The 24,714-nt window shown below is 35.8% G+C and overlaps 1 protein-coding gene across 1 annotated transcript in view; it reads left to right on the top strand.

Moving 5' to 3' along the window:
• The first annotated feature begins 423 nt into the window (after positions 1 to 423).
• Positions 424 to 24,714, top strand: part of OGFOD3 (2-oxoglutarate and iron dependent oxygenase domain containing 3) — a 39,235-nt gene continuing 14,944 nt past the window's right edge. The window contains exons 1-7 of the mRNA XM_015817763.1: positions 424 to 557; positions 3,139 to 3,356; positions 11,442 to 11,517; positions 14,608 to 14,650; positions 19,297 to 19,361; positions 19,790 to 19,846; positions 22,732 to 22,885. Of these exons, the coding sequence (XP_015673249.1) occupies positions 466 to 557; positions 3,139 to 3,356; positions 11,442 to 11,517; positions 14,608 to 14,650; positions 19,297 to 19,361; positions 19,790 to 19,846; positions 22,732 to 22,885 (705 nt within the window). The 5' untranslated portion in view covers positions 424 to 465. The remainder of the gene's footprint in view (positions 558 to 3,138; positions 3,357 to 11,441; positions 11,518 to 14,607; positions 14,651 to 19,296; positions 19,362 to 19,789; positions 19,847 to 22,731; positions 22,886 to 24,714) is intronic.

The raw sequence follows: 24,714 nt of genomic DNA, 5'->3' as shown, positions 1-24,714 counted from the left end.
CTCCACGAGCCTCTCCAAGACCAAACTAGCGTCCTGAATTCACCCCTTCGCAGGGTCTCATCTCCTTACAGACAGACAGCAGAAAGCACAGGAAAAATAACCAGAGTAAATGCAACCTCTTAGATATATTGCTCATGGCTCAAGCGCCACCCCTTACCCTGCGACCTCTCCTTTTAAGCTCTACACCTGCTTCCCCGTTACCTTATAGCAGCGCACGCACCTCTCCAGCAACAACTAACTGCTCACCTTTCCGCCTCCGTGAGCTAGTATTCGGCTGCTCTAGGCTGGATTGAGCATGCCTGACTGCTCGCGTTCTCTGGGATCAATTGCGCCTCCCTGGGCTTCCGGCTCGGGCTCTGTGAAAGCCTATTGGTCGCTGCCTCCCTTCTCCTCCTCCTCCTGCTCCTCCTGGGCGCTCGGAGGTAGCATCCCTAGGGGTCCAGGTAGAGCTGCTTAATTGGAACAATGGCTCCTCAGCGGCGGACGACCGGAAGGGCTCCGGAGAGTGGCGGTGCAGGTGCGGCGGTTCGAGCGGAAGAGCGTCGTCACTGCAGCAGGTATGAAGCTGCTAATGCGGTAGCTGCCCGTTATGGCTCAGTGGTGCGCATGTGAGGAGGAGACACTCTTTGCGCTTCATCTTCCCCAATGCCGCCTGGCTTTTTTCACTCCTCTGCAGCGCTTAGCCCAGTCTGGCGCTCTCTCGAGATGGACAGTCCTTTCCAGAATATCCACCCAGAAGAGAGGTGGCTGTTGCTTTATAAGTCCTTGGGGCCGGATTGAGGGCTGATTGAATTTGGAATATTTTGTGTGGCAAGGCTCAGGACTTCTACCGGCATGATGAATCTAGAACAGGGGTCTTCAAACTTGGCCCTTTTATGACTTGTGGACTTCAACCCCCAGAATTCCTCAGCCAGCGTACTGGAGATAGATAGATAGATAGATGGATGGATGGATGGATGGATTAGATTAGATTAGATAGATAGATAGATAGATAGATAGATAGATAGATAGATAGATAGATAGATAGATAGATAGATGATAGTATATCACCACAGCTCTTAATCCTTTCTAATTGGACTGAGATGGATTCTTGCAATATGGTGACAGGTTGGAATCTGCTTGTAAGAAAGAAGGTTTCTTCTTCCCTTTCATTTAAGGATAGCTGGGTTCTAGACAACACGACCTTAGACAGATAGTCTTCAACCTAAGACCATAATTGAGCTGAAAATGTGTGTTGCTAAGTGAGGCATCTGTTAAGTGAGTTTTCCCCCAACTTTCTTGTCACAGTTGTTAAGTGAATCACTGCAGTTGTTAAGTTAGTAATACAGCTGTTAAGGGGATCACGTGATCCCGGGACACTGCAACCGTCATAAATATGAGTCAGTTGCCAAGCATCTGAAGTATGATCAGGTGAACAAGGGGACCCTGCAATGATTGTGTGAAAAATACAGCCGTATTACTAACTTAACAACTGCAGCAATTCACTTAACAACTGTGACAAGAAAAATCATAAAATGGGGAAAATCAATTTTTTTCAGTGCCGTTGTAACTTTGAACAGTCACTAAATAAACTGTTGTAAGTCGAGGACTACGTTTATAAGCTCCCACGTTGAGAATATGATGCAGGAAAAGTAGGGGAAATTATAATATTTTAGCAGTGCAGATAAATACTCATGAGTCACATTCATGACATGGGTAGTGCATAAATAAAGAACTCTTTATGGAACAGTTTGTTAAGTTCATTAAAACAACTTCAGCTTCCTTTTGGGGCTTGATGTTTGTTCTGTTACTTGGTCAGTATTATCCTTTTATGTTTATTCTGGATCATGGTGTTCCTCTTAATGACCTTGCCTAGTATCCTTACTGTACTAGCAGAGCACTGGATTTAAGCTAGAATTGCCCTATTTCCTCACTCAGCCACAGAATTTTTTGGATAATCTTGAATTACTTACATGCAGGCAAATGTCTATGGAGATTCTCAGTCACCCAAGTCACGATTGTCCCAAAGGTGCTTTTTCAGGAGGCAACTGGACTGTCTTGTTTTTCTTTGAAAACGTTTCACTTCTCATCCAAGAAGCTTCTTCAACTCTTACTGGATGGTGGGGAATGGAAGGATTTATACTCTTTCAGACAGCTGGTCATTTGCATTCTTTTAGAGAGTCGTCCCATTTGGAGGTTTACCTGTGTCACCTGAGTCACCTGAGTAGTGCAAATGGGTGTGGAGCCTTCTTGGCTACAGGATGTTTTCTGCCCTGTGCCCCTGCACTGTTGAAGGATATATGCAGGCGACTTAATCTTCGTAAGTCCTTGTGAGGATATAAATAGGAAAGGCCATGGGGGAAGAGCTAGATTAAAAAAAAATATTAAGTACAATAAAGATAGTATTCTGCTTTTTATGTCAGCTGTCAAGGCATCTTATGTGGGGATATCTGCACATTTTATCTTCACAACAATTCTTTGAGGTAGGTTGGCTAAGAGAGACTGAATTGTCTCCAAAGTAAACCAGTGAATTCTCTTTGTGTGAAACCTTGAACCTGAGTTTCTCCAGTGCAAATCCAAAATCTAAACCCCACACTGTTCTAGCTCTCTATAACACTTTATACTAATACTTCCTGCAACTTACTACAAATCACTGACTTTAAAGAAAACAGGTAAAATTAAGGTGTTTCAGTTGATATTCAAGAAAACATGTATTTTTAGTAAGCCATAACTTGTCAAGAGTAATTATCAGGAACTTTAATAGCTAAAGGCTATTTTTCCCAAGCCTGAGATTCAGAAAATGGTATGTTTCTTATTTGATGTAAATGAGGCCTTTGTACTAAAGATATAGTCATTGGGCCTATGTTATTGAATACAAGTGTACTTCATTAGTTTTGGGTTTAAAGAAGTGCAAATTGTGTGAATTATATTTATTGCTTTTTAAAATGCATGTTCTGCTCTTCAATAAAACATTTTCCCAGATCAACTGATATTATAATGTACTATAATCACAAGACAGCTATTTTAAAATTAAAATAATGATGAAAAAATAATGCACAGTAAAAGTATGAAGGCCAGACATAGGTTTTAAAACTTCATTGTAAAATCCAAAGTCAAAATATTTATTAAGAGAATAAAAGCATCTTTTTTTGTTTTCAGTGATGTGAAAGATAATATTCAGAAAGATTCACGCCGAAAATGGTTAACAGCAGCTTTCCTTGTCTCATCTGCCATGCTGGGTTATCTTTTGAGTAGAAGCTACTTGTTCAGTGAAGATGGAGTTACAGAAGTATTGGCTCATCATGGTGAAAGTATCCCAGACAAATTCATTGAAGTACCCTGCTCAGAGGATTATGACAGCCATAAACGGTTTGAAGGTATTGAATAATATGACCTGTGTTACAATTACAATGATAAAAATTAATTCAAATTAAAAAAATAAGTGCAAAAAGAAATTAGAAAAGAAAAAATAACACAATAAAGAAAAAATATATAAAAATAACTCACCCTTCATCACAATTATAAAAAAATGTAGTAACTTATCTTCTCTTAAAATACAACAAATGATCTTTTCTTCCCATATTCCATCTCTTTATAAACAAATCCTTAAAACCTTATCATTCCAGTCCTGATGTCAGCAAAACTCCATTAAGATGTTACCAGAAATAATACTAACATGTCTATTTTAATCTTGATGGAATGAAACCAACTCTATTTTCCTTTCTTTATTTCTAACATTTTTTTACAACTGTTCATAGTACCCCATGGTCACGTGACTGTGATTGATAACACTTTAATGGGAAACCAGTGTTTTTACTTCCATTTTATTGCAAAAACCAGCCATAGCAAATAATAGTGTTGCTTAACAACCAGTGTAAAAAAGGTCATTAAAACAGGTCTAGTCACATGATGATCCACTTTATAACCAATATGATTTATAACCATAACTGCCAGGCTCAATTATAGTTGTAACTCAAGGACTGTCCATAATTCGGTATTTTATAGTGGAAAATAAGATTCATGTAATTTTTCATGATTTCTACACAATATCCTACCTTATGTCCAGGATTTATATCTGATTCAGAAATTTCTAAAAGTCAGTGACAATATTTTTAGGTACCATAAAAGTCCAAAGGTAGAGTCTATAAAATCCTTACATAGGATTTCCATAAACCGAAGTAAGAAAGCACATACATGGACAGGACTAAGAATCACAAATGTTAATATTATTATTATGATGTTGAGCCATGGATCAATGTCACTACTCTGGATTTAGTTATGAGATTGACCCCAAGCCAAATCATTAGGTACATTTCTGTCTGTAAACCACAGAGATAAAATTGCTGATTTGTTGTTACAAACTACTGGCATGAAGCATGGATCCTCTATATTTTTACAGAAGATTCCACTCAAAATAACCTTTAAATTACAAATCATTTCTGTAATATATGCTGCAATGAGGTAAAAGCATAACTCTGATTCACTAGTGTCAATGGATCTTATATAGGATCCGCACTGGCATGGACAAATCACATACGTAGTATGTTCATATAATTAAACCAAGTTTTAAAAATTACACAGTATATATTGTACATTGCAAATATGGCAGAAAATTATACATCCATTATGAAATCATAGACTACATCCATGCTGTGTCATCATATGGGCTATCAGCACATGTAACATAGATGTGTGTATGGACAAGAATATCAACCTTGCTGTCAAGCAAAATCAAGCTTTTAATAGCGAGTGCCACAGAAAGTGCACTAACCAAACAGGTGGTAAGAAAATAGGGAAACTCAGGCACCTCACAAGTTATGTAGAAAGTAAACACAAGGTCAGTCATAAAGCACTCAAATGTCTATACGCAGAGTATGAACAGTAAACAGAGTGAACTAGAAATTCAGGTTGAGGACAGATATGATATTGTTGCCATTACGGAAACATGGTGGGATGAAACCACAAATGGAACACACAGCTAGAGGGATTTAAATTATTTAAAAGAAACAGACCAAATAAAAGAGGAGGCAGAGTTGCTCTCTATATAAGAAATAACTACATCTCTACAGAAATAGAGCACAACAATGATGAAAGCTGTCTTGAATGCATTTGGGTCAATATAAAAGGGGGGAAAATGACATTGGCATAGGTGTATACTATGGGCCACCCAACCAAACAGAGGAAATAGATGAACGTTTGGCTAGTCAGCTAACTAAGGTATGTAGAAAGCACATCACAATAATAATGGGGGACTTTAATTACCCTGACATCAACTGAGAGACAAACTCTGCACCAAGTGCAAGATCAAACAGATTCCTGACAAACCTAGCAGACAACTTTGTCTCCCAAAAAGTAGAGAAGGGAATTATGGGATTAGCCATATTGGATCTAATTCTCACTAACAGAGATGAAATGATAGAAGGTGTTGAAGCCACAGGAACCCTGGGGGGAAGTGATCATGCAATACTGGGATTCAACATTAAGGAAGCACAAGCAATAGAACACAGTCAAACTAGAGTCTTGGACTTTAAGAGCGCTAATTTCAATAAACTTAGAGAGGGCATGGGAAGGATTCCATGGATGAGAATCCTCAAGGGGAAAACAACTCAAGAAACTTGGGAAATTTTGAAAAGTGAGATAATAAAAGCCCAGTCTAGCACAATATCAACAAAGAAGAAAAATAACAGCTCTCAAAAGAAACTAACATGGCTGCATAAAGAACTGTCTGATAAATTGAAAGATAAAAAGGACATAAAAAGTGGAAAGAGGGGCACATAACTAAGGCAGAATATCAGCAAATAGACCGAGCCTGCAAAGATGAAGTGAGGAAAGCTAAGGTTCAGAATGAACTAAGGCTTGCGACCAAAGTCAAAAATAACAAAAAAAGCTTCTTTCAACATGTAAAAAACAAGAAAAAAGCTAAGGAAATGATTGGTCCATTAGTGGGGGAAAGTGGCAAGAAGGTGACAAGCAACAGGGAGAAAGCAAAACTATTTAACTCACTTTTTGCATCTGTCTTTACACAAGGGGAAAAAACAGTCCAACCTATCAAAACCAGTGCCATAAAAAACAGAATAGAAACACAAGTTAAGAGAGGCAAGAAAATGGTAAGTGAGCACCTAACCAGCCTAGACGAGTTCAAATCACCAGGACCAGATGGATTACACCCCAAGGTTCTCAAGGAACTGGCAGATGTGATCTCTGAACCACTGAACTATATTTTTCAAAGATCCTGGAGCACAGGGGAACTACCAGAGGACTGGAAAAGAGCTGATGTAGTTCCCATATTCAAAAAAGGGAAAAAATAGATCTAGGAAACCTCAGACCTATCAGCCTGACCTCAATACCTGGGAAGATTCTGGAAAAGATAATCAAACAACGAATCAGCGAACACCTAGAGGCAAACAAAGTCATCACTAAAAGCCAACATGGGTTTATCAAAAACAAATCATGCCAGACAAATCTTATTGCATTCTTTGACCAAGTGACAAAATTAGTGGACCAGAGGAATGCTGTGGATATAATTTACTTGGACTTCAGTAAGGCATTTGATAAAGTAGATCACAACCTACTACTCGATAAGATAGAAAAATGTGGGTTAGACAGCATCACCACCAGATGAATTCGTAGCCGGCTGACCGGCCGTACTCAGCATGTGGTCCTCAATGGAACTGCATCTACATGGAGGGAAGTGTGTAGTGGGGTGCCCCAGGGCTCTGTTCTAGGCCCAGTGCTCTTCAACATCATCAGTCATTTGGACAAGGGGATAGATGGGGAACTCATCAAATTTGTGACGACACCAAGCTGGCAGGAATAGCCAACACTCCAGAAGACAGGCTTAAGATACAGGAGGCTCTGGACAGACTCGAACACTGGGTGCTATCTAACAAAATGAAATTCAATGGTGAAAGTAAGGTTCTACGTTTAGGCAAGAAGAACCAAATGTACAGGTATAGTATAGATGGTACCTTGCTCAATAGTAGTAACTGTGAGAGAGATCTCGGAGTTGTAGTGGAAAATCACTTAAATATGAGCCAGCAGTGTGCTGCAGCTGCGAAAAAAAGCCAACACAGTGCTAGGCTGCATTAACAGAGGGATGGAATCAAGATCACGTGAAGTATTAATACCACTTTACAATGCCTTGGTAAGGCCACACTTGGAATACTGCATCCAGTTTTGGTCACCACGATGTAAAAATGTTGAGACTAGAAAGAGTACAGAGAAGAGCAACAAAGATGATTAGGGGACTGGAGGCTAACACATATAAGGAACGGTTGCTGGAATTGCGTATGTCTAGTTTAATGAAGAGAAGGACAAGGAGGGACATGATAGCAGTGTTCCAATATCTCAGGGGCTGCCACAAAGAAGAGGGAGTCAAGCTATTCTCCAAAGTGCCTGAAGGCAGGACATGAAGCAATGGATGGAAATTAATCAAGGAGAGAAACAACCTAGAACTAAGGAGAAACTTCCTGATAGTTAGAACAATTAACCAGTGGAACAACCTGCCTCCAGAAGCGGTGAATGCTCCAACACTGGAAGTTTTAAAGAAGAGACTGGACAGCCATTTGTCTGAAATGGTATAGGGTTTCCTGCCTGAGCAGGGGGTTGGACTAGATGACTCCAAGGTCCCTTCCATCATCATCATCATCATCATCATCATCATCATCATCATCATCATCATCATCATCAATGTTTACAAAAAACTGAAGCTCTATTGTCAATGTTACTAATTCAAGCTATGGCTCTTCTGGTTTTTATAGGAGTTCAAAAGCTATTTTTTCTAGTATGTGGGAGAAGACCCTCACTTTTATGACTTCTGAGTGTTCCCTTTGGAGAATTATAAGCTATATTCACTCAGATGTTATAGTAAAAATCATGTACTATTAGCAATACGTAAGTGCAAAAACTCGAATTTCAAGACATAGCCTTATTTTGGGGGGGAGGGGGAATTGTACAAAAGATTCCCCTAAAGGAGTATCAACTCACAAACTACATCTATATCTAAGGGATGCAAAAGGAAAAAAAAACCTATGTAGTCAGTGCTGCTATAGCATAAAATGGGAAATGTGTAAAACAAACAAACTTGAATCTATCCCAAATATCCATGGTTTTACATGCTGGTGATGTTACTCACCAGTTCTGTTGAGTCTCTGGAGTCAAATGGGATTTTATGGCTGCATGGGGAAACTTTCTCATAAAATAAGCATGTAAATTTTAAACAACCTATGTCTTGGATCCATATTTTTTATATGAAACCTCCCTGAAATGCAGGTCCCATGATTCTTATAGTTGTCTGCTTGTGCCAATATAATCTGATTCAAAAGTTCTTCTTTTCTTCTCTAAAAACAAGAGTTTTCGTAACAGTTCATTACTCATAATTGTGATTTTGTACCTTCAGAATCACTAAGTTAAAATCAGAACTAAAAATCGGAATCAAAAATAGTCATTAGTCCTTTTAACTGTAGAGGCAGATATTTGATTTCATATAGAATGAAATAATACATGGGATTTATGTCTCACATTTGTGTTTTTGCACTTGTTAGATGCATGCTCGGAATAATGTTTTTAGATTCATTTTTTTATTTTTGGGATCCAATTTTTACTGACAATTGGTTTTTGAGGGTGAAATTACAGTTTTAACATGCTTTGAAAGGAGAGGTTTGCATTTTCAGTACTAAAAATGAATTTAATTTTAAAGTATTTTAACTTTTAAAAAATACTTTATTTTGACCTATTCAAATACATATTCTTAAATGAATATATTCTTAACATACTCTGTTGGATCAATTCAGTCTATTCCTGAATGGCTGCTCGTTTTTTGCATTTCTGTTGCAATTTTCATATTACCAAGTTTCCACTTGGGGGCACCCATGGGATGCATTTGACAGTGTTCTGTATTCCGTAACCTGACAGCAAAGTTTCTTAAATATATCAAAATTCAGTTAGATCACATCTAGCTGTATCCTTGATGAGAATCCTGGGAGCTGTAATTTATCTCCAGTCTTTTTCAGGGTTTATCTATTGCTTTGGTAATTTACTATTACAGTATTACAATTTCCCTTCCTAAACCTATGTGTAATGCTGCTTTCTTTTATCTGCTTTAGTTTGGAGAAGACTACCTATGTCTATAACTACCTATGTCTATACCTATGTCAAGATTCCTCAGGGATCTACACATAGCACTGTTTATTCCTATTTAACATGTTTATGTACTCACTAGGTGGGCTCATCTGTTGTCATTGGGTTTAGTATCACCAATATACTGATGATACTCATGTATGTATCTCAACCCAGGGTCATTCAAGTGATATTTTTTGTCCCAATATCTGGGGGTCATGGGAGCCTGAGTGAGGAAGAACAAATCTGAAAAGAAACTAAATTGAATGGGAATGGATTCTAGGGGGTCTCTGGGTACTGGGACCTCCGTTTGGGGGATTGGGTTGCATTTCTCCAGACAGAACTGGGCTAGATTTTTGGTGTCTCTTGGATTTTGAAGAGCAGCAGAAGCGATGGTGAGAAGGACTTTTGCAAAAAACATCTTGTGTACTGGTTATGCCCCTTCCTGGATTGAAATATTCTGTTCATGGTCACTTATGCCTCGGGCACTTTCTGTTTGGACTATTGCAATGCGCTGTGCCTAGGGCTGCTCTTGAAGACTATCAGGAACTTACAACTGGTCCAGAATGTGGCAGCATAGGTAGTCATAGTCTGCAAAATGCACTTGCTCTCAGTAGACTTCTAAATACTTCAAATTACTGGTTACTACTTATAAAGCTCTTTATGGTACAGATTCAAATTATAGATTAGATTGCCTGTCTTCAATTGTTTCTATCTGTCTGACAAGATGTAATAGGATGGGCTTGCTTTGTGTCTGCTCCATGAATCAATACCATTTAATAGGAATTGTGCTTTTTCTCTCACAATGCCTGCTGTATGGAAACAGCTACCTACTCTCCACCTGATTCAGATGGCCCTAACCCTGCTGTCCTTTTATAAAATTTTGAAAACCTGTTTCGTCCCCAGGCATTAGACCACGGGAGTGGATAAGTTCAACTTATGGTTATGATTTCACCTTCGCTGTAATGTGTTTCCTATTATTTTATCTTGTTGCTCTTTTTCTGTTTGGTTTTTAATTTTGTATAAGCTGCTTAGCTTGCAGACTGGTACTACCTTTGCACCCCAACATCTTTTTAGAATCTAACACAAAATGCTGCAGGGTTCTCTGGTATATGTTTCAATATTTTTTTTTTCTTAAAATACCATGATTGAAGTTTCCACTGAAGACAGCTCATTTGTTTTCTCCTGTCATTTTTATTCTTTAAGGGTACAGAAAAAGTTGGTCTCAAGAGTCTAATTTACTCCAAAAGATCAAGCTTGTAACTCAGTATTTGTTTATTTCACTTGAAGAAGTTGAATCAATAATTGTTCCCCAGATGCTCCTTGAAATGTGATAGTTTTGTAAATGTCCAAGAAGCAAAACCAACAGAATAGAATATTAACTTCAACTACTCCTAACAGAAATATAAAGATTTGCAAAATGTCTGTGGAGATTCTCAGTCATACAGGTCATAGTTATCCCAAAGGTGCTTTTTCATGAGGCAACTAGACTTTCTTGTTTTTCTTTGAAGACGTTTCGCTTCTCATCTGAGAAGCTTCATGGATGAGAAGCGAAATGTCTTCAGAGAAAAACAAGCAAGTCCTGTTGCCTCGTGAAAAAGCACCTTTTGAATAAAGATTTGCAAAGTTAGAGATAACTGTCTTTTACATTCAAATAACATAAATATGGGCTGGATATTTAAGAATAACTAGAATTCTGAGATTCTATAGTAACACCTTCTATTTTATATTTTTTTCAGGATTGAAAAAGTCAGCTCAACACTGAATTTATTTCAATTTGCAACATCATTTTCAAATTCTATATAGAATTCCTTTTTGCTAGATATCTGAGCAACTCATAATTTTATAATTATAATTTTACCAGAGATTATTAATCTGCTACTCTGTCAAAACTTGAGGCATTAAAATTGGCATTTACAGCCATCAGTGGATTTTTCCAAATAAACCAAAATTCTTTTGATGGATTAGGCAAAAAACATTACTTAGATTTGTTGCACTGTTTATAATTAATTATAAGAGGATCATTTCTGGGAGGGAAATATGGATATTTTAACAATAATTTGTATAATTTTGAGAATTACAATGTCAGATTCTTTAGCTAATGCATAAGACCTAGAAAAATGGCAGAGGAAATTGAAATGGATAGTTGTAAGATACAATAATTATTGTGAGAATTAAATAAAAGTATGAAGTATAATGATAGCATTGTATGGGTTGTTCTCAGATTCATAGTACTGATGGATCAATCAGTTCAACCAATACAGCTGTATGTAATACCTTTAAAGACAAATACAGCAGGGAAAAATATTTAAATACTGTCTTCTTTTTTCCTATGCATTATCTAGGCTGTACCCCTCGGAAGTGTGGAAGAGGGATAACAGATGCCATAATTAACAGAGAAGAAGCTGAGCAAATCCATAGGTAAATATTTTTTTTTCCAGACACAGAATGTCCTTGTTAAAAACTTCAGAATAGTGTGGTGATGGCTTTTCTGTTTGCTTTATAAACAGCATACAGTTGTCCCCTTGTTGAGTGATTGAATTTATGATGACTCTGAACAAATGGTAGTTATGACTGGACCTTATACTTATGGATGATGCAACATCCCCCAGCCATGTGATTATCACAATTTACAACTTTCCCTGCTGGCTTCCCACAAACAAAGTCAGTGGGGACACTTGGAGGAAGTTGGAAGTTTCAATCATTTGAGATCCTTGTTTAACAACCTGTGAAGTTTTTTTTTTTTACAGTGGCACCCAGGAGGTCATCATTAAGATGACACAAAGTGGTGCAGTCACATAATTTTTCAGTTTGTGACCATGTTACTTAACAACAGAGTTACCAGTCACAATAGCATTGTTAAACAAGGACTTCCAGTACACATTATGAAACATTATTTTCACACCATTCAAAGGAGACAATAAAAAAGCTAAGAAGATTAGAAAAAGACATAGAACATATGTTCTCCAGCAGCCAATAATCAGATAAGCAGGGATGAGAGCACCAGGCAAACAATCAAGCAGAAAACAATCCCTGATCAAGGAACTATCAAGGAGAAAACCACATCCCCACTAATGCTGGCAGGGCAAGCTATTGTATATAAACTGGGAGCAAACACCATGCTTACTCATACTGATTTTTCTAGCTAATTCAGTAATGAAATGTCTATAAGAAAACAGTCAAGAGAGCACTAAAGACTCCACATTCCACTAATTTTCCCAGTTCTAGTCAAGAGGACTATTGGTGAAATATCTGGGGATTCTTGTTCTACAACATTTAAAGAGACTTACATCCCTTCCACTGATTTAAAGCTTTTAACATGAAACATACTTTTTGGTCTGCATTCTGTTTACATTCAAACATGCTTTTGACATAAATTACCATTATCATTTCATTTAACAGGCATGGAATTAAGGTTGGGAAGGCCAAAGGATCAAATGCTTCCTTTTAAAACATGAGATTATACCTCCTCTCTAGCTATTATCTTGTTTATTGACAGTGATACCAAATGAGCATGATACTGGCCATAATTTAAAACCAGGTTTCCAAATTGTCTCCATTGTATTTTCATATTTTGGAATTTGGATCCTGAAATCCAGAAAACCTATCTAGAATAGTTTGCTCTATCTTAGATACATCTCCCAAGGACACATACTGTACCTCTGTTAATGAGTATGTTTGTTTGTGCATATAAACACGATATTTATCTTACGTATATACAGTTTTATACTCTGTGCTATATGCCTCTGTTTCAGCATGTGTTATTCCTATGAGATGTTGATTGGCTCAGCATGAATGTATATTTTGGTCTTGTTAAACAGTATAGTATGCTGCTGAGAATAGGAGTCGCATTCACTATTTTCTCTCTTGCCAGCCCTATTTCCTGGATAGCCTAAATCGGGCATGTCAAACTCGCGACATCATGTGACGTCGTGCGACATATTGCGACTTTTTCCCCATTGCTGGCAATGGGGTGGGTGCGGTTTTAGTATGATGCATCCGGCCTGCGGGCCGGCAATTTGACATGCCTGGCCTAAATTGTTGTTCTACCTATATTTGAAATTTAATATTATGGGGGAAAAGCTAAGTTACTTGCAAGATGCTAACCACACAAAGATTATAGATTTATATTCATGATTAATAATTATTAAACCCCTTTTTCCTGTTTCTGACAGAACTGGTAATAGTTCATTAAAGCTAATAGGGATTCATGTGTTAATAATGTAAGGAGGGAATATTTGTTTTCAGCTGCTAAACTTTAGCTGGAAAAGTACCGTATATACTCGAGTATAAGCCGAGTTTTTCAGCCCATTTTTGGGGCTGAAAAATGCCCCCCTCGGCTTATACTCGAGTCAGCGGTGGCGGNAGCGCAGCGCCAGGGGAGGGGGAGCAAGCGGCGAGCCGTAGCCAAGCGCGAGGGGGAATGCCAGAAGCCTCGCGCGAAGGGGGGAGGCCTGGCGACGCTGCGCCCTGCCGGGCGCTCACTGACAGGGCCGGGGGGGCCGAGGCGGCCAGGGAGGAACAGCCAAAATGCCCCCTCGGCTTATGCGCGGGTCACCAATTTTCCCCAGTTCTCTGTGGGAAAATCGGTCCCTCGGCTTATACTCGGGTCGACTTATACTCGAGTATATACGGTACACCTTGACCAGCCATAATGTTAGTTATGCCGTTTTGTCATTTTCACTAGCAAATGCTTTGCCTCTTTCTGAGTAATGTGTATGGCACAGGTGGCCCTCAATGGTAAATATAGAAAGAACAGAAAGCTTTAATTAAGGGCTTTTTCACTTTTTTCAATAAAGATGGGCAGCTCTTTTCATCACAGAAGGTACTTCAGCTGCTCCCTTTTCATTCTCTCCACTGCATCTTTAAACTCCTCTATTCAGCCTATAGATTCCCATTTTCCTATAGAACAATATTTCATTAATAATGAATTAGATTTTCCTATCCTTTGCTCACTTGTAATTCAAAACTTGTTGCTAACTTTTGGAGCAAGAAACACAATAGTAGCTGAGGCTTTTTCCCAGTCACCCTATCTGGAAATGACTGTAAGCATTGAGTTTTGGATTTTGGTCATTTTTATTAGCAAATGCTCTGCCTCTTTCTGAGTAATATGTGTGGCACAGGTGGCCCTCATCATCTACAGTATTTTATTTCTATAATTGTTAAACGGAGTCCAGATCATGCAGAAAAGTTAATGTAACTGTAGCTTGGAGCTCCCCCCGCCCCTTTACATGAGCACAACATTCTGGTTAGCTTTTGTCTATGCATAAATTATTTATTTTTAAGGTCACATCTACAGGTTTTTTTTAATCCATGGTTTGAGCCCTTGAGAATAAAGCTCCACAAATGATGAGAGCCACCTGTTATGCTGATTTACCTGCTATGAATCCACGGGGGGGGGGGGTTGCCTTTTCTGTTTCTTCTCTATCAACGGTGGAAAGTTGTATTTCAAAAGCATCTGTAAACAACTGGGGCAAAACCTGTGTTTTGAGATTGTTGTTTCATCCACAGAATAGCAGAGAGGGGACTGTCCCTGGGAGGATCGGATGGAGGGGTGAGCAGTGTCCTGTTACTTTCTTACATTCTTCTGGTATTCAGGCAAGATTCTTCTGATTATGCTTTACACTGTCTTTCGGGGAGAAGTACCAGTCAGACAGAAACGGGAGTCGATTCTCATCTTCATTTATCGAAATGTTCAGTTTAGTTACTGATAGGAATCTCAACTGTCTGTGATCCAGTAACAATAAATCTCAGATTTTGCCATTCGATCTTAGTGTCTTTTTTATTAGGAAATGTACACCCTACTCAGTAAGGAATCAATATATCCTTGCTATTGTTTGAAAGCCGCAAGGTCTCTTGATCTGGAAGAGCGAGAAGGACCCACTTTCAGCCTGCCTTTCTGTTCTCTTAGAACTGTACATTGCCGGTTCTTTCCTTGCCCAAGGTCTGTCAAATAAGTTTCCACTAGGATATATTAGTTAATTGCATCAATGTGCTCATTTTCTATTATGCTGAATGTCTTTAAGCACAGAATTTTAATTGCACTAATGATTGCATGATTAAACTTGATTGATTGGCTTAGGAGCTTTCTTCCATAAACAAATGTTATTTGTATGCTTAAATTGTAAAATATTAATAGCACAATCATGATAAAAGAAGGAAAAGAATAAAATTCCACACAATATAATATTGATTAATTAATTTTAATATTGAATAAAGCATTTCAAAATAATATTGGTTTAATATTACAGTAATTTTAATTCCTGAAATCAAATTACATATCAATAATTAGTAAAAATAAGAACTGTTAATCAGAATAAATTGTATAACTTGTTTTTACCAAATTTAGATAAGTTGTCTTTGTTAGATAAAACAGACAAGATTTAGCATTTTAAACAGTATCTGAAAAGAGACCCAAACTTTGCATATAGTACAAGTCCATGTACAGAATAACTGTTCATAAAGAGTTTTCAAGTTAAATTCAGAATTATTTTTAAATATATAGTTAATTTTGGCATTGATGCATAATCCACAATTTAGTTTACTAAGTCTTTTTTTATTTACCTCATCTACTATTATGATGGCTTCTAGCTATTTTATTGCACAGTAAAAACCTAACTTTGATTATATCTGCTAATGTTACTGATTTTGGATTCCAGCAATACAGTCCTTGTTCAGTGTCTGGTTCATATTTCAGTAACAACTTAGAAATAAGCCCCAACAAATATTTTGAGTTTTGAGTTAACAAGTTTTTAAAATTCAGTCAAGTCTCTTGACTATTTTTCCTTGTTTGAACTATATTACCTATTTGGAGATATTGAAATCAATTAAACAATTCTAACCATTCTAAGGAGAGAATCTTAAAAGACTTCATTTTTATTTTATCAGTATGAATTTCCACTAGTCAATTTTTTTATATATTCACCTTCAGGAAAATAAATACTTAATATTGAAGCAAGGGATTCGGATTAAACAACTGGTGTAATAATATAATTTAATGTTTGATACTGCTAATTATCTCTTTCACATCTTGCAAAATCTTAAATTTTATTGCCAGTTTTTATTTGATCAAATAGAATTAATTATTCATTACTGATACACATTTAGTATCTTTTCTTCATTTTTTATTGGAATTATTTGAAATTGAAAGTTAATTCTTGGTAAAATATCCATTTCTACTGCAAATATGCTTTCTGATCAGGACAAGTTTAGCATTTAACATTTAAAATATCTGCCATTATGTTTTGTTTCCAAATATGTGAATAATTATTCTTAAATAAATCTTTTTATATTTTGCTAAGTAAAATTCCCAGGTACTTAATTGATTTAACAGAAATACTATACCTTTTTTCTGATAGATTCCATATAATTCTATGTGTCTTGTTTTGATTAAACTGATATCCTAATAGTAAACCATAATGTCCTATATTTTCCTGATTGAATGTAGGAAGTCTTTTAATTGAATAGCTTAAGTACAACTTTCTGTAACACTCAAGATTTTGGTAATGTAGCTTTACAATAATGTAGGATTAGCCTATCTTGTCATATTTCCTGTCTGTGTCTGGTTTAGCTGGAATGGCTGACATCAATCTTAGAATTCTGAAAATAGGATTCTCCCACTGTCTCCTTTACAGCCCCCAAAGCTAGGTGGGTCTGAATCTTTGCCCACCTATTTTGCAACTGTGAACTATGCTGTCTCTTAACTGACTGTTTGCTGGACAAAACCTTGCAATATATTGTTGAATTATCATCAGGTCCTGGAGTTTTTTTCATTTTTAACTTTTTAATTGATTATTTAGTTTTGACTTCTGTTATGGCTTAAGAGCTTTTTGTTGATTAGTAATATTTAAAATGATATGCCATTCAAATATTCAATTTTTGCTGGGTCAGGTAGCTGTTTGCTATACAATTCCAAAAGTAATTGATGAATTGATGAATAATGTAATTTGTTGTAGAGATGTATTCATTCTGTCCCAAATAGAAGTTATCTTTTGTTTATGCCCTTCTTCTAAAATTGATAAGCTAACAACGTGTGTGTTTTATATCTTTGTTTAGGATGATTTTTATAAATTTCACATACTTCCAATAAATCAGGCTGATTCAGTATTTCTTTTATCTTTTTTCTCTAAATCCTAGGTTGAATGTATGACTTCTTTTCAGTTGTTTCAGATCATTCAACAAGAAATCCCTCTGCTTTTGTATGGCTTTCCTTCTATTTGATGCAAGAGATATGGACAACTTTCTCATAAATGATTTAAAGTATTAGGCAGTCATATTTTAGTTAAAGGCTATCCTACTTCCCAAGTGAAGATTTCTAAAGTCAGATGTTATCACAAATAAGATTTTATTCCCAGTAACATAGTCTAAACCATACTGAGTGGAATTGGTGAAGGATGGTTGTTTGCTGCTCTAAAATTGTATGCGTTTAAGATAACTTTATGTGCATGTGTGATCTGCATCACTTACAAACTGCTAATTGCTTTGCTATTCCTACAGATTAAGGATCAATAAGGAGAATATTTGTAGCTCAGGATTGAATTGAGAGGTCCTTGGTGCTCTCTGAGCTTGGTTGTTTTCTTGCAGATATTTCATTACCCAAACTATGTAACATCATCACTGCTCAAGATCAGACATCACCAAGGAACCCTCAGGTTAAGGATTATAATGTTCACCTGCTATGACATAAGAATATATATTTTTCACGTAGATCCTTTCACTATTTTTTATTTATGCTGGTATACTAATATTTCCGTGTCGGAAGCACCAAAGTGCTTCCATAGTGAAAGGATTTGCCAGTGACATCACCATTGCCTGGGGGATGCCAAATTGGAGGATCCTTTTGAGTCCTCATGAAGTTTCCTACTCACGGTTACCCATTTTTGAACCACTGAGTTGGCAGACGCTGAAGCATGTTGACTAGAACATACCCCATCCTGTGGCAGCAACGGGTCTCAAACGCAAGCCTGCCAATCATCAGCCCAGCGTTCTAGCCTCGTGAGCCACCGTGTTCCTATTTATGCTGATGAGCAGATTCTCATGAAAGATTGTCTTTCTTGACCTTTTGTTTTTATTAATGCCCTTTGTACAGTTTCTGTAGAAACTGAAAGCTTTGTTTTAATTTGCTTTGTCAGTATATTGTAAAGCTAACTTTGATTACTATCTGAACAGGTTCCTATATAATCTGACCAAGGTCATGAAAGAGAATAGTACTGCTGTTGCTCCTAATATTATTTTTTCAAAAAAAAATATTAAATTAGATGTTCCATGGAGAATATAAGAAACTGACTCCTGAATAAAAATATACCATGGCTTTACCTCACTAAACAAATAACCTTTGTTTGAATTTTATTTCATATATAAATGCAGCTTAAATAAAAATATAGTGTCAAGCAATTTTTCTTGGTGATGTATACTTATGTGGGATTATTTCTGGATCCCTTCTGCAAGGTGCTAATGTATTGCTCTTTATTGTAACATGAGACCACTTCAGATTGTTTTTTTTTCTGTCTGGAGGCTTATTCTGAAAAAAAATTGAAGCCAGAGAAAAATTCAGACCACTTAATTATAATTCATATTATCTCTTCCCATCTACCACATTTAAAATTACAGTTCAGCAAAAAGTCAGGGTATGTGGAAAAGTTGCCCATTCCTGCTGTACAATTTAGTTTGCTTGTTCATTTTATCCAGATAGAAGAAGCAGAGGGATAAATGCACAATAATTTGCAACCATTTGAATTGGCTAAGTATTGGAGGAGTTAATTGTTATTAAATATTTTTAGTTATTGAAGAAATTGTGATTTAAATCATTAACTTGTTTCTTAATAGTAATTTCTATCATAGTTTAAATCACAATTTAAGTCAAATCCACTCCACTTGAAAGTTCATAATTTTCCCCCCTCCAGAAATAGTGGTAAGGCTCATTGTATTCGTAATTGGTAACCATTGTATATGAATTATGATTTTGACATATATATATAATGAATTCTTAGAAAATAACTCAAAGTATGCTTGACTTTCCTTAATTCTTGGGAAATATTTACAATCAACACAATTTTAAATTAAGTTCTGAGAACATTGTAGAATAGGAATGTGACTTCCAAACAGAGTAATCTATCTTTTTTTTAAAGAAAGCAACATGCCTTAAATATTTTTCATTGTCTGTATTTACATACCTATTTTATTTATTTATTCCTATTTCAGGCTTCAATTCTAGATTTGCACTCTGGAGCCCTTTCTTTGGGGAAGCATTTTGTTAATATGTACAGGTAAATTTAGAATTGCATTTTAATATATACCTTTAGAATGATTGATCTTTGTTCTTTCAGCTTTCAGTCTGTTCAAGATGTGTAAAGCCCAAGTTACTCTATTTTTAGCAGTTTTTCTTCATTTAGCAAATAACAGGTGATAACCATTTTGGGGATATTGGATGTAGAAATAGGCTCTTGTTCATTTTAGAATAATTTTTTAAACAAGCTGTCAATTTTCCATAGTAATTTCTATTTACTGAAATTGATCTTGTGTGTTAGACTTAATAAGTATTGTGCTGAAACTTTAAAAATAATTGCTTATTAAAATTATGATCTGAGTGAACAATTTAATTGAAAGAATATTGAAAGTAATTGGTTGGTACAAAGATTTAATCTGCATTATCTGTGAATTGGTTTCATGAGTCACTTATTTTTTTCCCCTCCAGATATTTTAATGATAAAATCCATGACATCTTCACAGATGAGGATTTTCAGTTATACCGGTAAGAAAATCCAGATATTATAAAATTTTATTTTTGCTTGCTCCAGCCAGTTAGTATAACCTCATTATAGTGCCCATTGTTTATTACTGTATTTGAGAAAATTATATTGCAGCATAAATTTTGAATTGATCAGGGGTCTTAACTTGTTATGTAGCAGAGAAAGATGATTCAGTTTGCATCGTAGAAATATTAGCTCAGGAAACATTTTAATAGCTTGAAGTGAAGAATCTTCATGATATCAATGTTGTTTTACTACTAATGAATGGAGAGATAGAGAACAGAAAGAATTTTGGTAGATGTAGTTTAAGGTATTCTAGACTATTTAATCCCAGCATTTGATTTTGGTACAGTCCACTACTTTAATGGCAAAAGGAGAGAGTCTCTTGTGCAGCTTTCTTTTTAAAGATTAGCAATACTTAAGATTAGTAATAATTTATATGAAGATGCCATCATCTTCTGAGAGGTAAGTTAGGCTGAGAGAGAGTGACTGTCCCAAAATTAACCTGTGGGCTTCTGTGGCTGATGATGGACTAGAACCTGCATCTCCCTACTCCTAATCCAACATTTTAACCACCACACCACATTGGCCTTGGCTGGTATCAGTTGTTCATTGCCATTGGAGATGACTTGAGAAGGACTGTGGGATGATGCTTGAATAGAAACTTGGAGGGTGTGTGTGCTTAGTGAGAGCATTCTGGACCTGTCATTATTTGTCAGGGGACTCTTTCTTATCTGATTGTTTTGGGAAGGACTAATTGTATTTTCATGTGGTATTTTGAACCAGGAAAATATAAAGTAGTCTTAATTATATTAATCCGATTCATGAATGAATTCTAACTGTGTAGATGTTATGCTCGCAATTCAGTTTATACTGTGTATTTGCTTCTTTTACTGGATACTGCCTGTAATATAGCTAGTTCTAGGTAGAAGATTCATTCTGAAAAGGAAGATAAACACAAGTCTAAATGGTGGATTGATATAAAAATAACCTTTCATTTTGAATTGTCATCTCTGATCACGGCTCTGTGTTAAAGAGCATCTGATGCTTCTTAGATATAATCACAGCTATTGTGTTAGAGAGTACAGAAGAAATTCTTAAAGGATTTTTCAGTACAATTCAGTATGTGGATAGCCTTCAGAATGGCAGGTTGAGGGAATAGCTAAAGAAAAGCCTTATTGTCTACTTGAGTGGCTGAATTGATTTTTGTCAAATAGACTATGTGAATAGAAACTAGTTATTGAGGAAGATTTTTAAATGATGGGCAAAGCTTACTGAAAAAATAGAAAAGCCTTTCAAACTGATTTGCTTTGGTAAAATAAGTTTCCTGAATAAACTTTTCTGAATAAACTTTTTTTTTTTTTAAAAAAAAAGGTAGATCTGAGATTGGAAAAGAAGTAGTGTGGATAATGACAGAAAACAGCATTTGTGTTATGTGCAAGTTTGTGCTGTTAGATCAGTGCTTCCCAAACCTGGGTAAATTACCCAAAATTGGGTAAAAGTGGTTTTTCTTTGAGTAATGCCACACCAACCCATTATCCATCATAACAGGGACGTTTAAATTGACTTAAAGTTTGCCATGTTTATTGAAATATATTCAAAAATCTCTTAAAGTATTCCTGTTAAGATGAAAATCAATAAAAATGACAATGAAATTATTGTTAAAACGATATAAAAACATTTTTATAACACCGGTAGTCCTTGAATTATTACCAGTTGTTCAAAGTTACGACTCAACTTTCAATAAGATTTTCTGCTAGGCAGTTTTGAGTTATGAAGAAAAAGGCTGGGAAGCACTTTTTATTGTGCTTGTTAGATAGACAATTTCTTTTCTTCTAAATCTGCCAGCATCGATAAAAATTGAGAATATGGACACTGGCTTCTGTCACATGGATATGGAGAAACATTCAAATGTGTTATGCTCAAATGGTCAACGGAACGGGGGGGGGGGTTTAAGAAGGCAGTGAAGGTCAGTGGGAGGCCACTAGCATGCAGGCCAGCATGGGCTGCAGAATACAGGGGGCCAAAGGGGCAAAGATGTGTTGGGGGGATTGAAGTGCATTTGTGGTTTTTAAGTGCAGGTGGGCTGCCAAGCACCTGAATTTTGATTACATGATTACAGCATTACATTACAGAGATGCTGTAATGGCTGTAAATATGGTTGACTGGGCGTAAATACCATTCATTCAGTGCACCTGTAACTTTGAATGGTTGCTGAACCAAGAGTCATAACTCAAAGACTACTTAGAGCTTTACAGCATTGGCTTAAATTCTAAGTCTTTTCTTTCCACCTGTTTGAATATTGGCTGATTTTCTTCTGAGTCTTGAAAGTGAGAAATAACAGCCTAGTTTTTAGATAATACTTCTGTCACTGGTTCCCACTCTGCCTGCTTCAGGCCTTCCACCCAAACGTGACAGAATTTCTCTTGACCTCCACTTCCATTAACAAAAGTGTTTGTTGGGTGAAAAGCTTTTCCATGGCAAGATTGAATTCACCCATTGTGATTTATAAATCTGATTTATGACACATGATGTGTGAAACCGGGCACAGTTAGAAAAAAATAACAAATTACACTTTTTTTCAGATTGGAAGTTATAGTAGTAGAGTATAAAGTACAAGTCATATACAGTATTTGTATCATTGGAAGGTTCGGAACTGAACTGAACTGTGAACAAATTAATGCAAGCTATTCTCTCTAAGGCTGCTATCCACGATGTATTATAATTAATTGTGCTACTCATATGTTATAGAATACCTGAGACAATGTGCATGGATTTCTTTTAATCTGTGTATGTTAGATATTGTGAAATAAAAGAATTATTTAAAATAAATCCATTGTTTTGTGCAGAGTTTTTCTCAGTTCTGATGCTCTTTTCTTATTTGTAGTGATGTGAGGCTCAGAATTCAACAAAAAATAGCTCTTGCTTTTGGCATCAGCTCATCTTCCATGTATTTGACGAAACCAACTTTCTTCTCTAGAATAAATAACTCAGAAGCAAAGACAACCCATGATGAATATTGGCATCCTCATATTGACAAGGTAATGGGATATTGAAATAATATTTTCCTTACAATTCTTTTAAATATCTACTTTTGGTATTGGTGTCCTGCATGTATAAGTGCTAGCACTCTAATTAAAAGAGTCACAAATGTAAGTACAATGTATACTTTTTCAGAAGTAACCCTTGCTGAGCTTAATAAAACATATTCATAAGTAAATGGATATAAATAGAATGACTTTTAAATTTGTAGTACTCCCCTTTTGGTGAGTCAAAACTTAGAAGTTAAAAATTGGGATCATTTCCTATTAAGTTACATAATTTAATTCTCTTGATTCTTATTATGTTCTGCTATATAAAAATGTAGGAACTGCTGGGATAGAACAGGAACAAAGAATAGCATCTGTAGCATTTTGTTCATTAGGACGATTTTCTTATCTTGATAAGGCTAAAATATTTTTAGTATATGACTTTGAGGAACTTATTTGGGGGATATTTTTAGTTTCTTATTTTTTTTAGAATTTTCTTTTTATCATGTTGGCTTTTTATTGCCTTTTATATGTGTAGTCCATTATTTATACAGTTTACATTCCACTTTTCTGCTCAGAAAAGTACTAAGAAAGTTACTAGTAAAAATGTTTCACCAATAAGCAATCCTCCCAATGTAAGTTCAAAGACTAACATTCCAATTTATTTTTTACTGTTTGAATGAGGCTATTGAGAATAACTTTAGCATTTTTCCTCCATCTATTCATACAATAAACAGAAAACCACTCCAGCAATTTTTGCTACTTTTCTTAGCAAGTTGTCATTCCATTTCAAATAAAATGATAGAAATAGTTTGATTTGATTCAATATGATCTGTTCCAGGAAATCATATCATTTTGTAAAAACTTGCATTACAGTTTTCCACAAAATGTTTATTTTTTCAGATATTATCTTGCTTAATTTTAGCTAAAAAATATTTTCCTAATCTCTTCCAAATTTGTTGCTATCTTGGCAGTTCCAAGGTTTTTTTTTAAAAGAAACATTTCATCCATTTTATTTTATTTTTTTAAAAAAAGCATCCATCTTATTTTATTGAATTGAACATAGTTCCTGTAATAATAATAATGGAAGGATTGCATAGATAAATAAAAATACTAAATCCAGTCTAAAAATCTGCCTGGCTGTGCAACAAATCATATATTTTAAACTTGTATGTTGGCCAACATTCAGTGACTCTGGATATTTCACAAAATCAAAGATATTACAGTAAAATCAATAAAACATAAAAAAAGAAAAAGATGTTAAAAATAATCCTAGTAGACAATGCTTTTTGAGGGCTTTAGTAATAATTATGTAGTAATAATTTGCATTATGCGAACTCTGAAAAAACGAAAGGAATGAAAATACTTTAAATAGATAGGGTTTCCCATTATTTGAGCTTTCACATGGAGTGTGGTCTGTTTCATTATAGTCTCTTCTTTGCTTTTAGAAGAAACTCAGAATTATATGCGTAGTTTTGTTTTTTGATCAGTCTGTTTGTATCAATATATGCTTTTACATTACATAGACTAAACTTAATGATTCTATTAAAACTGTGATACAATAAGTCACTTTGGCTTTTTCCCTTTAGGGAAAAAATGCAGATCTTTAGTATAGATTTTCAACCCTTGATATGGAGATTCCTATATAATGTTTAGGTTCTAAAAAGTGTTTCCTTTGTATGACTAGGGTAACATCTTTTACCATGTTGTTATTGTACCCTGTCATTTTTAAATCCTGTCAAATTAGTCTTGATATTGTCAAGTAGAACTTGTTCCTTTTCCATAACATTTTTAAATAATCTATCTATAATGGCAGATACTCTTAAAATGAACTTCTGGAT

Source organism: Protobothrops mucrosquamatus, unplaced genomic scaffold, assembly GCF_001527695.2.
Source record: "Protobothrops mucrosquamatus isolate PMUCROS unplaced genomic scaffold, P.Mucros_1.0 scaffold636, whole genome shotgun sequence".
In the NCBI taxonomy this organism is placed as follows: domain Eukaryota; kingdom Metazoa; phylum Chordata; class Lepidosauria; order Squamata; family Viperidae; genus Protobothrops; species Protobothrops mucrosquamatus.
The sequence above is the reverse complement of the archived record's forward strand: the minus strand, read 5'-3'. Positions and strand labels throughout refer to the sequence as shown.